Below are 15,362 nucleotides of genomic sequence, written 5' to 3' on the forward strand. Positions count from 1 at the left end.
AAAACCTGAGCAAGTTATTTTAACCTTTTGTTGCTCTTCATCTGTGGAGGAGTCATCGGATGGCTGAGGAGAGTTTCCAGGGCTGCTCCTTCGAGCATCTGCACCCCCATCTGCAGCAGGTGGCACTTCCAGCACGGGCACCCTGGAGACCCCATTCCTCCCAGTCCCTTGCTCCTCTGGCCTGGAATGGGAGCAGGTGCGTGACCGGCTCTCCTGGGAGAGCTCCACGAATTTCTCCAAAGCGCTGAAGAAATCAATCCTGTCTGTGCTGAGGTCTGTCACTTGGGGCTGAGGGTTCTGTTGGAGACCTAGGGAATTTTGGTTTGGGGACTGGGGGAAGTCTTTTAAGCATGAAGTGAATTCTTCCATGGGAACCAAGTGCACGTTCATATCAGGCTTAAGGGCATCTTTTTCTAGATCATCCACCGTCAGATCAGAAAACTCCGTTATTTCCAAGGGGTGCTGGAGCTGCATTAAGGCCTCAGAAGCACGGCAGTTGTCAGGGGGGATGGAGTCTACACAACACCCTGCTGTACAGCCATTGATATTGTTCAGGTTCAGCTTGTCCTCCATCTGCTCTGTGTGGAAGTCTCTGCAAGTAAACTCTAAGTGGATCCTTCTCTCCTTCACACACATGTCCTCAATCATGTTTGTGTCTTCTGGGAGCTGCTGCTCCCTGTCCAGCTCAGCTGAGTAGATGGGAGACATGGGCTGCTGGTTGTCATTAGTCTTGGCCTCTGAGATCTGGTCAGCTGAGGTGGTGATCTCCTTTTTGTTCAGCTCCAGCCCAGCCTTGCAGATGGGCTCGTGGTGATCTGAGAGGTCGCTGTCCGAGTGCGAGCGCCACAGTTTGTTGTGCCGCTGTTTGCTGCAGGGAAGGAGAGCAAAGGAAAACAGTGAGTAATTTCTACATACCACAGCCAGATCTACCTTGCTGTAAGAGGACACAACCTACAATAGAAACTGTGCCAAATGCTGGAGTCACTGACCACAGCTGCGGCTTCACCTGAACAGTTCAGGGCCAGACCTGCTGCTGGAGAAGTCCATCCAGTAATGAGCCACTTTCCAGGAGCTAAATTCCATGGCACCATTCTGCTCCACACACCCCTCCCTATTTCTCAGCAGTATTTGATCCATCCATTCAACAAATGCAATGTTTAATTGACTGCAGAATTTGGTCCTTTCTCATTCAGCACTTTTCCATTTGCTAGTAGTGAGTGGTGACCAGAAGAGAGAGAGCCCCTTGTGCTGGACATAAGCAGGTGGTGGACACTGAATGAAGTCCAATTTCCCTCGTGGTTCCTTCTCTGAATAGCTTCAGTTATCAATAACTGGCTCTTGTAACCGAGGGATAGAGTGGGATGAGTAGAGGTGGGTGTGTGCAAAAACACACAAGACATCCTCAACAGTAAACACACAGCCCAAATTACCACCCACCTTCCACAGGAAGGAAGCTCAGAACTCCTCCAGCTCCTGGAAAGCCCCTTTAGGAAAGTCTGAGCCAACAAAAGGCCAAATAACTGCCAGTGGCATTGCATCACCTTCCTCAGCTCCACCTGCCAAAAACCCCAACCCATGCACCTGGGCTTACAGAGAGCACTGCAGGCAACTTCTTGCCATGAAATGCCAGAGCTAGCCCAAGCTGCCAGGGTTTGCTGAGTGGCCACGGCCACAGGGATGTGTTTCCACCCATTGCCCCTAGGAGGAACACAGAAACCACAGAAACCTCCTTGGAGCTGCAGATGTTGCAAAAACCCTTCAGTCCCTTGCTAGCATGAGCAGGCACTCCCAGATACATCCAGTGGCCATGGTAAGTTAATTAACAGATGGTACTGAGCTAATTACCATGTGCCAGTTCAGTTGTGGGTGCCCAACAGCTAAGGAAAAGAATCCATTGCAGATTTAGCTTTCCAACCCTATAATCAGTGACAACCTTGTCGTGTGACACAGGGCAGAATCAGGTCCTGTCACAGGAGAGGAGGGTCACAGTCAGAGGCCAAAGACCCTGTCCTGGGGTGCACATGCTCCATCTCCAGTGGGCTTTGGAGCAGTTTGACACTGGCAGCAGAAACAGGCTTGTCCCTGAGGCAGGTTCTTGCTTGAGCTCTGCATGGAATGTCATCTGACATCTCTGCTCATACAACCTGGGGAGCTGCTGGTGTTTTCTGAGGGCACCTCAGTGCTCAAATCCAGCTCTCTGCTACACATTTGATTTTGAAAGTTCCCTTCCCAGAGTCCACAGTCACCTCTTGACCTTCCTGGGCAACATTCCTGGTGCTTGTACCCACACCAACTTTGGCCCAGGAACCCCCCCCACCTCTCACCAGCTCTCCAGGCTTGGGTATAAAAATGCTGTTGATTCACAAGCTGGACAAGGCACAGGAGATCCCAAACACTGGTTTCCTGTAACTTATCTATAACTAATAACAGAAACAGGCCTGGCTCAGCCTTGCTGTGTTTATCAACAGAGGGAGGGGACAGTTTAACTAACCCCAGGAAGTATGACAGTCCCAAAGAGCAAAACACACTTGTTGTTGTGACTAAAAGCAGGCAGGGGGTTTTCATTTTACAGCTGGAAAACATATCCCAGTTGCTATAACCCCAGCACAAAAACGTAACTGGATAGTGTGAGCACATGGCTGCCCTCACATATCTTCCCCCTGAAATTGGAGCAGTCACATGAGTGTCAATCTGTTGGGTTTTTTTGTTGTTGTTTTTGGTTTTTTTACCTGTCCTGGAATACTGCAGCAATAAACAATGAAGCCAGAGGGCAAAGCTAAATAACACAAAGAAAGAGGAAAAAAAGCAGTTTGCAGCTGAGAGAGGAAGTGGATAAAGAGGGACAGTTTCTGCAGCATGGAGGGGCCATTCTGTGCTTCAGTGAAGCTTCCTTTATGCAGGCTTTTAAATCCTACACAGATGTAACACAGTGCTCTTGCATTTTTTAAAACCTCACAAGTAATCCTGTTTGTGCCATTGTACAGGGACTTGCAGAGCAGGATAGGGCTTCAGTGGAAGGGAGGCCACATGCTATAAATGGTGGCAGCAGGAAAGATATACCTCCAAAAAACAAATTACTAAAAGACAGGGAAAAATAATCCTTAACCAAACTGTTTGTACAGGGTGGCTTTGCAGGCATGTCACCAGCTACCAGACTGGCAGATTACCCAAACCAACCACCAGCTGCTCCCGCCCCACACCAGAGCTCCTCACAGGTGTTCACCAACCTGTTGGTGCATTTTTCACACCTAAAAAACTTATTTTTCTCCATCCAATCTACACCAATGTGATCTAATTTCCCAGTCTGTACACTGTCAGGTCATCTCTGGCCCAGAGTTAAGCACTGACCTTTACTAACTGGTGCCAGCTGCATGTTTGGTGTCACATGAGGCACCCAAGGCAGGTGTGGTGTCTGTCTCAAAGGGTTTCAGTCCAGCAGGGCACTATCTTTTAAAATTGTCTATTCCATGTGATCTGTCCTGAGACTCGATACTACTTGGCTGCTTTTTAGAAAGAAAAAGGGTCACTATGGCAGGCAGGGTTTGGGGAGCAGGGGAGAGGAAGGATGGGAAGGGTTGGTGGATGAAGAGCCTGTGGGTGTACCTGGTCAGGGAGTAAGTTGGGAGGAGCCCTGAGGTTTGTTTACTTGTGCAGGGAGGGAAAGAGGAAGCACACTCCAGTGACAGGGGAGCTCAGACCAAGGGTTTAGTGTAAAAATTGGGAATCCAGGTCTGGCCCAGCAACAAACACAGTCAGGCTGCTGGGAACAGCTGGCAAGGAAAGGAGGAAGAAAAAGTTATTACAATGAAAGGGAATGGAGGTCTTTGCAAGTGGATAGAACAGACATGAAGAGACAGAATCAAGCAAGGGACAGAGGTAAGTAGTGTGCCCTAAAGACAGCAAATGAGTGACAGAGCTGCTGTAAATGATAGTACATAAAACAATGGCTGGACTCGTATTTTCCAATCTAAATGATTTTACAAAAAACAGGCATCTCCCAATTGCACCACAAAGCTTTGAAATTTACTATTTACTTTGGTCCAAACCTGCTAAGATCCACCTCCCGTGGCAGGAGGCTCAGATTGGGTAACTCTGTTTGCTGCAGATCTGCTCCCAGGCAAAGCACACCAGGATTCCAAACAAAATACCATAACCTGGCAAAACAGAGTATCACTGCCTCCTTCTTGCTGATCACGTGAAGACATTGCTTAACACAGCCTAGAAACATGCAATATTGATGTCTTTTTGCTAGTCAGGTGATTGGCTTGGGATTACAACACACTTGCCCATACCCAGGCCCAGCTCCAGACCAGCCTCAGGACTCCAGGCAGGAATAAACACCACTGTTGCAATGCACAGAACATCCTGTCCCCTCCCCTCACACCAACACTTACCAAAGGGATCTAAATAAAACCAGACCAGCTGCTGAGGAGGGGCATGTTCAACAGGGAACTGTGAGGAGACAAAGCGAGTTCCCTGCCAAGTGATGTTACAAGCTACAGGGACATAATTTATCTCTGCTGGAGCCTGCATAGCTCTGAATGCTGCACTCAGATAACACTTCATGGGATGCTACTTTCCAAAAACCAAACATCCTAGAAGTGAAACAGCTTCCTGACAGCTCCTGGTTACACCCATTTTCCCAGGCTGAGCTAACCCTGAAAACAGAGCACAACACAGTGCAAGCTCAGTGCAACACGGATACAAGCTCTGACTAAAAGAAAGGAGTCAACCACTGAAGTGTTACACCTCAACATGGATAATCAGGATCAATCCTTCCCCTCACCTGGCCAGCAGGATCCCTTGGTACTCCTCCAGCTGCCGCATGAAGCTGGGGTTGGGCTTGGTGACGGTGCGCCGTTCCTTCACGTAGTCGTAAGCCCTGTCCAGGTTCCAGCCGTATTCCTTCATGGCATAGGCAATCACCGTGGATGCTGAGCGGCTCACTCCCATCTTGCAGTGCACCAGGCACTTAGAACCATTTTTCCTGAAGTGGGAGAAAGAATAAAAGAGGATCACTAAACAGAAAACATCTGACAAGCTTAAGGAAACAGCAACTTCTTTACCAGAGAATTATCAAACGTATTTTCAACACTGTGGCCACAGCTGGAGTCTGGGATGTGATCTGATAATCCAATTTACAAACTGGAGCAAGACACACAAAGAAACTGAAGAACAAGGTCTTATTAATATTCCTAAGAGACTTTGTAACGACAGCTCTTCTGAAGCTGTTATTGCAAAGTGGAAAAACAGAGAGATACAGGAAAACCTCTGAAGACTAGTGTGGCACCCTTGAGATCAGCCCAAATGGCCCACTGGCACCAAGCCATATTCCAAGTGAAAAGAGAACCTGTACCACAAACGTGGTGTCACAATTTAGAAACACATCCCAGAAAGATATTCAGCAGTTCAGGGCAGCCTCTAGCACAGAGATGCTCTTCTACTGCAAACCACAAACGAAAATGCTGTGATGCGAGGTAGGCAAGGAGGAAAAGCAGTTAAGAAAATCAGCAGGAAGATAAAATGCTTAGAACCTATCTTCTAAACGTGTGTGTTGTGTTTTCTGAAAAGACTTACTTTGCCTTGGAGATGAATTTGTAGGTATCATTCCAGTATGCCAGAAGATCTGTAGCTTCTTCATCATAAACCCGGATATTGTGGTACTCAAAGAGCCCAGGGAAGAAATTATCTATTTCTCGAGTCACATTCAAAATGTACCGTACCCTGCATGGGAACAGCAGAGAGAAACACAGCCAGTTCAAAGAGATGTCCCACTGCTACACTGCAGCCTTGCCTTGCTTTGCCAAGGGCATTTGGAAGGGCACTCTTGAACAAAATTCCTGGGAAACCAGGAATTAATGCAAGGGAGCAGTAGCTAACACAGACAATAGCTTTTGCTGGGCAGTTTAGAGCCTGGTAACAGAGATCTATGGATAGAAACTTCCTCTGCACAATGTCAGGTCACACTGCCCACCACCTCTACATGACAGCAACACTTGTGCCACAGGAGCTCCTGCAATTAGTGTTTTCACACTTTCTCCAAGCCCCTTTGTGAATCTCTCCTCCTGCTGCACCAAAACCACAAAAGATGGAAGACTAAACCTCCCAGTAACACCAGAGCTAAACAAACACATAGAACAACTACAGAGAGATGTAACAGACAATGAGCCACTGGGGAGGATTTATTTCTTATCCCTAAATTTTCTGGAAAGGAAACTGCTAGAGAAAGCGTGTGGTATTTATGTACACAGCACTCAGTATTTTTAGCCCTGAGGGTTACTTGTAAGATGCTTATGAAATGCACTCAATGCTGGGATATCAGGCAGAACAAGGGAACTGCAAGAGAGTGACATCCCTTTTCCCAAGCAGGTATGAGATCACTGGCAATCAAGTAGGACTTGTTGGACTCAAGGAAATCACAGCAGACCCTGAGGTCACCAGGAAGAGTCAATTTTGCCAGGCTGTATTTCTGAGGTACAGAATTACACTATCAGTTCACCAGCATGATTAGTTTTTTTCCACTGGTTTGGCACAAATAAAGCCAAACCCATGAATAATTATTTAATTGCACAATCTTGGTGCTTATAACCACCTGGTCTAGAGAAAGGACAATCTAAACTTGAAAAATAGAAAGGGCAGGAAACAGAGGAACCCATCGGTGGCGTTCCCACAGGACTTGATTTCCTACTGGGCCCCACTCAGAGGAACAAATGCTCTTCTCCACATTTTCCTTCCTGCACAGCCTGGTGGTCTGAAGTGCCTCTGTAATCAGTCCAGAACTATGGGCTGGGGCCGAGGGCTCAGAGCCAACTATGCAGCATCCAGTTCAGTAATTGTAGCTTTTTACTACTTATAGCTATGAGCTTGCTGCCTTCCTTTGTTTGCCTTGGGGACATTAGTCAAGGTCAGGGTAAGATTCTTTTACTTTAAGGTGCCTGTTTGTGGGACAAGGAGTTTGGAGGAAGCAAGAGCCTGTTTGGATCTGAAATCCCTTAAATAAGACTCAGGGAACACAGCAGGTATGGAATAGAGTTTGTTGCATAGAAAAGTGTGGCCAGGCTTTTGCTTTTAAGCTGATGGCCTGAAGCTACTCACCCTCTGTTCTGCAAATCTTCCAAATTGGAGGCATTCCATTCTGAGCCCTGCAGGGAAAACATGCAAAGGGACACATCAGGCAGAAGGAAGGCATGGCCAGGCAACTGGTGGAGGGAGGGATAGTCACCAGTGAACCAGAGGAGGAAGCTGAGCAGACAAGGGTTGGAGAGCTGGGGGTCCTTCGAGCACAGGGGTACACAAGGGGTAACCATGACTGATGCTCAGCACCTTCTCTCACCCTATTAACCAGATCCCTTCTGAAACAAGAAGCAGCTCTGCCAAGAAGAGCCCAGCACTGTGTGTTGGCATTTCCTGCAAACCGCTGACAAATCAACCTCAGCAAGACAGGACCACTCCACCCTTTCCCTGGAGGCTGCTGCCAGTTCTGCCCCACAGAGAGAAACTGCCTGCTTTTAAGAACCATCCAGGTGCTGTTTATACACGAAACACCCATCTCGAACATCAAAGGCAGCAACACCTAAGCTCACTTGGGTTACACCTCTTCTCCCCATGTTCAAAGCCTGTGTGAGCAGAGAAATGAAGACATTTAACCAACCCCAGCTGGGTAACCCTCTCCTCTGCAGCACACACAGGGCCTTCAAGCTGCTTGCTTCCTGCTCAAACACAAACCTGACTAAGGACTCAAAGGCTTCCTTCAAAATTTAAGGTGCACAAGCTCTCTGCTTCCCTGCCCTAAAATGGTTCCCAAATGGAAAGATGATCCAGATGAAGATGATTGATTGTATTTACCAAGGCCCAGACTCATGTTAAAGTTGTCTCTTTCAGTCAAGGAAGAACAATTGAATTCAGGCCTGGGAACCATCAGTTTCCACAGGTAGGGAGAACAGTGCTGCAGGGGTGAAAGCCTTTTCTCCTGTCCTTTGATCCACAATTACCAACATCATCAGTTCTCTTATTTCCTGCTTAGTTCTTATAGTACTCCTTAAATGGGATCCCACAGGGCTCTTGCCTCCACCTGGAAGGAAACAGCTCCTTGCCTCTCTGAGCCCTTCCTTGCAGCACACATGCTCCTGGGTGAAGCTGGTGCTCAACCCCAGCAGCACTGCTCCTCACCACAGCAGCTGCTCTGCAAACACTTTTATTCCACACATTAACCACAGCTCTTCTTGGTGCTGCCTGCAAGCCTTGTTTGAAAGGTTTTCTCCCCATTAAATGCACTCAGAGCCAAGACTCCAAGCCCTGTAGTGCATCCAGCTGCCTGTAACAGCTTTTGGCCAGCACCATAAGCCTGTAACAGGTTCCTCTCTCTCCTTATAATACATAGTCTGCAAAAAAAAAAAAACATTACATCGTAGGTACTTCCAAGTTTCCTGGCTCTACCCCAACATGATATCCTGGGAGTGCTCACATTAACAGAGACCATCCCTTCTGAGCCGGAGACTGGGAGAGGCCCTCTCCATTTGGAAAGGCCAGCTGGTCCAAGAGGAATGGCTTTGTTTAAAGCTGAGCCAACCTCACAGGCTAGACAGCCCAACCAAACCTGTGTCCGTGGCTCCGGGGCTGGGAAATCCAGCGGAGCGCTGACTCACCAGAAGGAGCTGCAGTAATTAAGACAGGCCCCAGCAGCAACTAAGCAAGTAAAACATTAAACAGCAAAATGTTTATGTTTCCTTAAGTGACTTATCTCCAGGATTCTTTGTTACGTTACTCTGCTCCTCCTGGATCACACAAACTCAGAGCTTTCCATGTTAAAAGAGCGTCATTCCACATGATGCCACACAGCTCCCTCCCTCTTTGCTATGTTATGTCTTCCCCAAACACAAGAACTTGGCACGTGGGTACCCTGGACAGTTAAAGCCACAAAACTGGTCTTACATCAATGGAAACAGCCCTAAGAAACTGTTAGAATTAAGACCTTGTCCCTTCCATCCTCTAGGTAACAGGGTCTACAGCTTGGTGCTACGTGGCAAAGTTTAGTACAGCCAAAAAGCCAAGCTGCTCTTGTTCTTTACTGTCTTGCTGAAGAGCCCAAGGTCAACCAACCTTTCCTTCAGAATTCCTTTAACTTCCTCCAGAGGCCCCTGTGTCAACCAACCCACAGTGAAAAGTGTTAGGAGTGTTTACTTTTGTATTCACTGTTAGACTCACCAAAAAGACATGATCAAATATCTGTGTGGGGCTGTCCATCTGCCCGAGGATCACTATCATTTCATTGTCAATGAATTCTTTGAACTCCCGCAGGTTACACACCATCTGCATCTCCAGCTCTGTGCGTATCTGCATGGGCAGGAGGGACACAAGGAAGTCATGTGAAGCTTTTGTTCTGGCCTTTCTTCACAGCATGAAACACAGAGCTCTTTAGTTTGCACAACAGCATTTCCAGTGCTGCACCCTCACCACTCACCTCTTTTGAGGTGATGTTCTCCAAATCTTTCTGCATCATGATCTCCCTTAGTTTGGTCTTAATCAGCCGTTCCGTGCGTTCCCGCTCAGTTGGGCTGTCAGAAGAAAGCAACAAAGTCACTGGGAGGGAAAACAAACTGGATTCATGACACTTTTAAAATAGGTATAGACTGCATACTCTGTAGAGTCTCAGACTCTCACACTACTTCCCCCAGGCATGTCCTCAGCTGGAGGGAATCCAGGTGACAGTAAAGCCCAGTTTAGATTCACAGTCGTATATGAAAGCCACCAACTGAATGCTCCTAATCCATTGTAGTCATCCAGAGAACCCCTGGTATTTGGTAAAATTTAAATTGGGAAAGCTGCATTATACCCTCTGGAGCAATATCTAAGCCTCTCCCTACCTTTCTTGGAAAGGTAACAGCTCCAAAACTCCTTACATGGAGAGACGAGGGCAGCTAAGCCTCTGCATTCCTCCTGCCTCTGCTGCCAGGGGCCTTATCACCAGCTGCAAAAATAGCCTGAGTAACACCAGGGGAAGCTGCAGCAGAGCAGCAGCATGGAGCTGGCTCACCCAGCATCTTCAGAAGGGACCCAGCAGTGACATCTCCCAACCACCTTTCCCTTTCTCTGGAAGGCTGCCAGGTTGGAGAGGGCATGGACGTTACAAGTGTTCAACTGGTGGTTCACAAATAAAAATCATGGAAGTTCCCGGTTCTTTTAACTTCATGCATTATTTCAGGATTCCATTAAGAGAATGCTGTTTAAGTGTCCCAAGGAAATCATTCAATTTCAAGGTGCCACCAGGGAAAGTGTGGGTTAGATAAAATTTATATATGAAAAGCTACAAGAAAATATTAATCTGTCAGCCTGCCAAAACTTTTCAGCCACCCGCCTTTTACATTAAAAAACAATCAAGTGTGAAGACTTGTTCACAGCTGAGCAACTGCTTAGAATCATTATTCACTCACTAGACTCCAGCAACAGGAAATATCTGGGAGCATAAATCAACCAAAGGCACTATTATTCTGGGAAAGTGGCTGGACCACTGAAGTAATTACAAAACAGGCAAGTGAAAACTCTCACATTTGGCACCACATCTGGTCACAGACTACCTTTCATGTTATATGGTATCAGTACCATCAGCAGTTACTAATGACAGGGGTGGTAAACCTTGAATGTTGATACAGCCTATAAATTTTGCCCTTCTGAATTGTCTACCCATTTACCTCAGCCACTCTTTTGGACCATCTATCTATCACCTGATACCCAAGCATTTAGCTGGAGGCATCTTGGAATCTACACACTGTCCTGTTCCACACTTGCTAAGCTCCTCAGAATGACAAAAACCTACATTGCTCTTTGCCCCCATTCTCAGGTGTTTCAGATGGATGAGATGAGGATGTTTCTGAGCTCACAGGCTCAGAAGTCCATAGATAAACACTTCATTTTACAGCAAAATGAATTGAGTAAGGATAAAAACACCATGTTAGCCTAAACATGTGCTCAGACATGTGCCAGTGTAAGAACAAAGTCCAGAGAAACCTGTTCCTTCCAGGCCCGGAACAAGAGGACAAAACCAACAGAGACAAGGCTGAGGTACACTACACCTCTCTCACCAGTAACATGGGACTTACCTTGCAGAAGCAAAGGTCTGCAAGCAAAGCCCAAGGTAAACAACTAAACTGAAAACAGAGGCTGGAGGAGATGCAAGGGAGCCCCAGGAGGGCTAAACTTCCAGTGCTGGTGTTTACCTAACCGTGAGTCCACTTATTACATGGAACAGGAAACCTCTCCTTATTAATACCTAATTAAGAGCAATCTCTTGTGGAAACTCTCTCCTCATTTGGGGACAGTCAAACACTGGCTGAGCAGAGCCAGCCCGACTTACACATCTGTGAAGAGGGCGGGCGAGTCGGGCCGGTGGGACTGGACATCTTGCATGGCATTCCACTCGTTGACCGACGACTGGTCTGAGTTGATGTGGCTCTCGTAGTAACTGACCCACGTGAGGAAGAGGCTCCCTGGATAGTAATTGTTGCTCCGTGCCACTTCACAAGCCTTATGCAAACTCTGCAGAGCAGACCTAGCAAGGGAACAACACTTGTAGGTTTATAATTTCCTGCTCAGGCTGGTATCAAGCACTAAGCAGCAGCCAAATCCAGGATGCTGCTCATGTCCCATCAGTTGGTACAAACCCCTGGCACTGTGCACGAGGCTGTCCTGCAAGGCTGTGGATTCCCACACGCTGCCAGAGCTTGCATGTCTTAATTGGAGCATGCCAAAACAAGCCTGGATAGCAGTGAAGATGCCCACAATTCAGAGGGCAGACCCGTGTCTCTGGCTCCAAAATCTGCTACAAATACTCAAGCCCTAAATAAGATGCACAGAGTTTGTGTCCAAGACAGGGTGCTGACAGCTCCTACTGTGCCATCAGCTGTGTGCAGGGCAGGGACACCCAGGAACCAGACATGCACAACCAAGGGCTCAGGACTGCACTGAGATGTTTAGATATTTGCCCTCTCTCACTACACGAGGGATGTCAGAAGTTTCTTCAGCTGCTGCTGGGAAACAAATCCCCCTCTCCTATTTTTAGCTTATTTTAAATCTTTGACTGGGATCAGAAGGATCCAGGTCAAAATCACTGGGGTGACAGCAGCATCGCTGACAGGCGATGTATTTTTGCAATGCAAAGAAGCTCAAGCCAGAAATACTTTCATGATCACTACATGAACCACCCTAAAAGGAAAGAAAAATGCAAGCAGCTTCTCTTTCCTCTATCACAATGAACATATCTCAAAATATTTCAAACATATACTCAAAGCAATGTGACTTTGGGCTCAAAGCAGCAGTCCTTTGCAAGGAAAATTACCCTATTCCTTCCTGCCCTCAGCTGAAACAAAGCTGCTGTACACCAGCACTTCCATGTCTTTTTTCCTTTGGTACCAAACTTCCTTCCCTGTCTCTGAAGGAAACTTTTGGCTGCTCAAGTAGGTCTCAAGATCACAGTAACATAAAGCAGCACCTGGTTTTTAAGAGCTTAAGCAGCCAAAACACCTGGAAAAAGGATCACTGGGACAGCCTGTAGTAAGTACTTACCACATTGCCTGTACAGACACGGGCTTGAATATGTGCACCCTGTTATCTGTTGATACGCTGAACCCTCTGGTGAGAAGAAAAAAGGCACAGTAAAAATGTTTCCCAAAAGTCACTTTTTAGTTAATAACTGATAGACTTAGCACATTAGAACAGCAAAGGTCTAGCCCTATGCATACACTGCTGAGTTCAGCTAGCAAACAGATCAAAATAGCACACTAAAAGCTCTAAGATAACTTCTTTAAGCAGCTGCTGTTTGGGAACGAAACTAAGACAGTGGGACAGTGCTGGGCTGTGCTGTTTACCTTGGCAACACAAATTCAGTGCCACAGCTGGGAGCAACAGAGTTCAGCTAAAGAGATCCTGGGGCAGCTACCAAGGAAAGAAAAGTCATTCCATGCACTGCACTGGACAGCCTGAGTAACTGGCACAAACAGGAGTCTGCAAGTCAGGTGTCTATTTGGCAGAGAAACATCATTCTTGCTTTATGCTGGGCTGAGTGCTGCCTGCTGCAAGCATGATGGAGGAACACATAATAGGATCCCTTTAAGGAGCTTTCACTACACACCCACTCTCCAGCAAAAGCTCCTTTACTCCAGCTTAAACACACACATAAGCCACCGTCTCAGAGCGTGTTTATTCACAGATAAGTCAATTACTGGTGTTCCCTGCCACAACCACTGTGATTGAGGGTCTTTGAGCCTACTAACCCGATACAGGTCAACAGAGGAGGGCTGCTGGACCTGTGAGGGCTCTGCAAGCACTGGAATCCTTCCCCATACACCTTGCTCTAAAGTTCTATTAACACAGAACACACAAAAGGTACTCACCCATCCCCATCCAGGTGGATCAAGGTGTCACTCCAGAGTGGCAGCACCAAGCCCATGGTACAAGTGCTACTGCAATGAGAAAGAGAAAGTCAGTCTATCTACTACAGTACCATGTTATTATTCTAATTTCATGGCAATAGTTGCATATTTTTGTATGCATTAGAAAAAAGAAAAATCCCACTGTTGCTTCAGAGACAAACAGGGCCAGTGTTGTTCTACAGAGGCCTGGCAAGGATCACTAACCAGATTCAGGGCACAGCACTATTCTTTCAAGCAAGCTTGAAGGGTTAACACACCCAGGAGAAGAGCAAACAGGATCCAAAACCACTGAACTTTGTGCAGAAGGTCGGAGGGGCCTCACAGTCTTCGGTCAGCTCAAGGCTTTCTTTACAGATTAATCCCTCTCAGGCTCAAGAGGTTTGGTTCTAGCTCTGATTTTGCAATCCACAGCTTTATTTTCTTGTTTGTCCCTCAGCCACAGCTGCTGGGGACCAGGAGCAGAGCAGTGCAACAGCAGGATGACTGACAGCATGGCAAGTTGGCAATCTCAGCCTATCACCTGTGGCTGCCTCCTGACCCTTCTTTGCCCTCAAGAATGAGCACAACAGCCATCCCATACAGACACCTCCTGGCAATCCCACTCCTCTCTAAGCTGCTTTGATCTCTTTGCCTTCACAGTCCCCCAAGTTTTCTGTAAGGCTGAGCAAAAAGCCAAGTTAAAAGCAGAAATCAAGTGATGGAAAAAAGGCAGGGGCAGGGGAACCCAACACAACCTCCTCCATGTTGTTAAATGCAAAGAGCTGAATCTCATAAAGCTGCAAAACTGCCCCATAATCAAAGCAGCATTTTCAAGAACTGAATTCAGCTGCCTCCTGCTCTTATGCTTTGCACCAGGTGCTCCCAGATTTCCACCAGTTCCAGCACACCTGCCAGTCTCCAGCTTAAGAGAAGAGTGGGAAGAGGGAGAGACCAGGCTTTGGAGGGTCAGACAGGGAGCCCTGGAAATGCACATGCCTGGTGCCCAGCACCAGGAGATACTGCAGCATGCAGCTATTTCTGTTGACAACATGAGATGAGCTCATGGAAAGATGTGTTTTTAAAAGGCTTCCCAAGGTGGCTGGGGTATTTTTAGTGATACTGTTCAGCGAGCGCTTATCAGAGACCATAGCAACAAGTCTACAAGGAGTTATAAATACTGAGTGGGCTCTGGGAGGGGAGATCACAGTGACCATCCAGAACCCCAGGAACTCCAGCAGAAAGCTAAAACGACCCTGCTATGTTATTAGAGACTGAATACCAGTGAGCTCTCAGTTATCAAAGGTGGCTGCGCTGGTACATCACAGCCAACAGCGAGTTCCGAGCTCACAGCAACCTGTGCAAGGACAAGTTATTCTTGCCCCAAGGCAAGAGCATCTCTAAATCACAGCTGTGCACACATGTGCAGAGACAGGAGCCAGGGGCAGCATCAAGCTGGTCCCCCATTTTAGCAGGCATCACCCAAGCTCAGCATCCAAACCAAGCATGGTGGCTGCTGTGACCAGCAGGAAATATTTGGAAGGCAATTTCTTAGCCAAATAGTTCAAAAATATTTTCTAGTGATCCTACTAACTACCTGAAAGTAATTTATTTCAACTACTGTCAAAAACAAGACTTATTCTTGTAGCAGCTGTGCTGGAAATAAGTGTGCGTATGAAACCTTCCAAAATGGAATATCCAGCTGATTGTCCTCCAATAGAGGCCAAGATTTACTTAAAACTTTCTTTAAGAGAGTCATGTGTCTCCATGCCCTCTCCAAATTGCCCACTGTCTCCTTCTAAATGTAAAGCTTCTGCCCCTGAAGCTGCTGGTTTGTTGTCACCTGGCTTACAGCCCTTCCAGCAGTAAAAGCTGCTTCCCAGCCACATTCTGCAGCCTTGTGGAAAGGTCAGCAGGAATTTAAATGAATGAAGCAGAAGCACTAAACCCTGATGACACACT

At 47.1% G+C, this 15,362-nt stretch overlaps 1 protein-coding gene across 3 annotated transcripts in view; it reads right to left on the reverse strand.

The window, feature by feature from the left end:
• The window catches only part of SSH2 (slingshot protein phosphatase 2), an 87,247-nt gene that overhangs the window by 4,224 nt on the left and 67,661 nt on the right, over positions 1-15,362 (reverse strand). For 2 of the 3 annotated variants that reach the window (XM_053995963.1, XM_053995965.1), the window contains 9 exons: positions 13,386-13,454; positions 12,559-12,624; positions 11,351-11,545; positions 9,461-9,554; positions 9,205-9,333; positions 7,096-7,142; positions 5,578-5,724; positions 4,787-4,987; positions 25-868 (listed from right to left, as the gene is read on the reverse strand). In XM_053995963.1, coding sequence (XP_053851938.1) covers positions 25-868; positions 4,787-4,987; positions 5,578-5,724; positions 7,096-7,142; positions 9,205-9,333; positions 9,461-9,554; positions 11,351-11,545; positions 12,559-12,624; positions 13,386-13,454 — 1,792 coding nt within the window. The remainder of the gene's footprint in view (positions 1-24; positions 869-4,786; positions 4,988-5,577; positions 5,725-7,095; positions 7,143-9,204; positions 9,334-9,460; positions 9,555-11,350; positions 11,546-12,558; positions 12,625-13,385; positions 13,455-15,362) is intronic. The other variant, XM_053995964.1, reaches the window with a different exon arrangement.

This window comes from Vidua macroura, chromosome 20 (genome assembly GCF_024509145.1).
Source record: "Vidua macroura isolate BioBank_ID:100142 chromosome 20, ASM2450914v1, whole genome shotgun sequence".
NCBI lineage: Eukaryota > Metazoa > Chordata > Aves > Passeriformes > Viduidae > Vidua > Vidua macroura.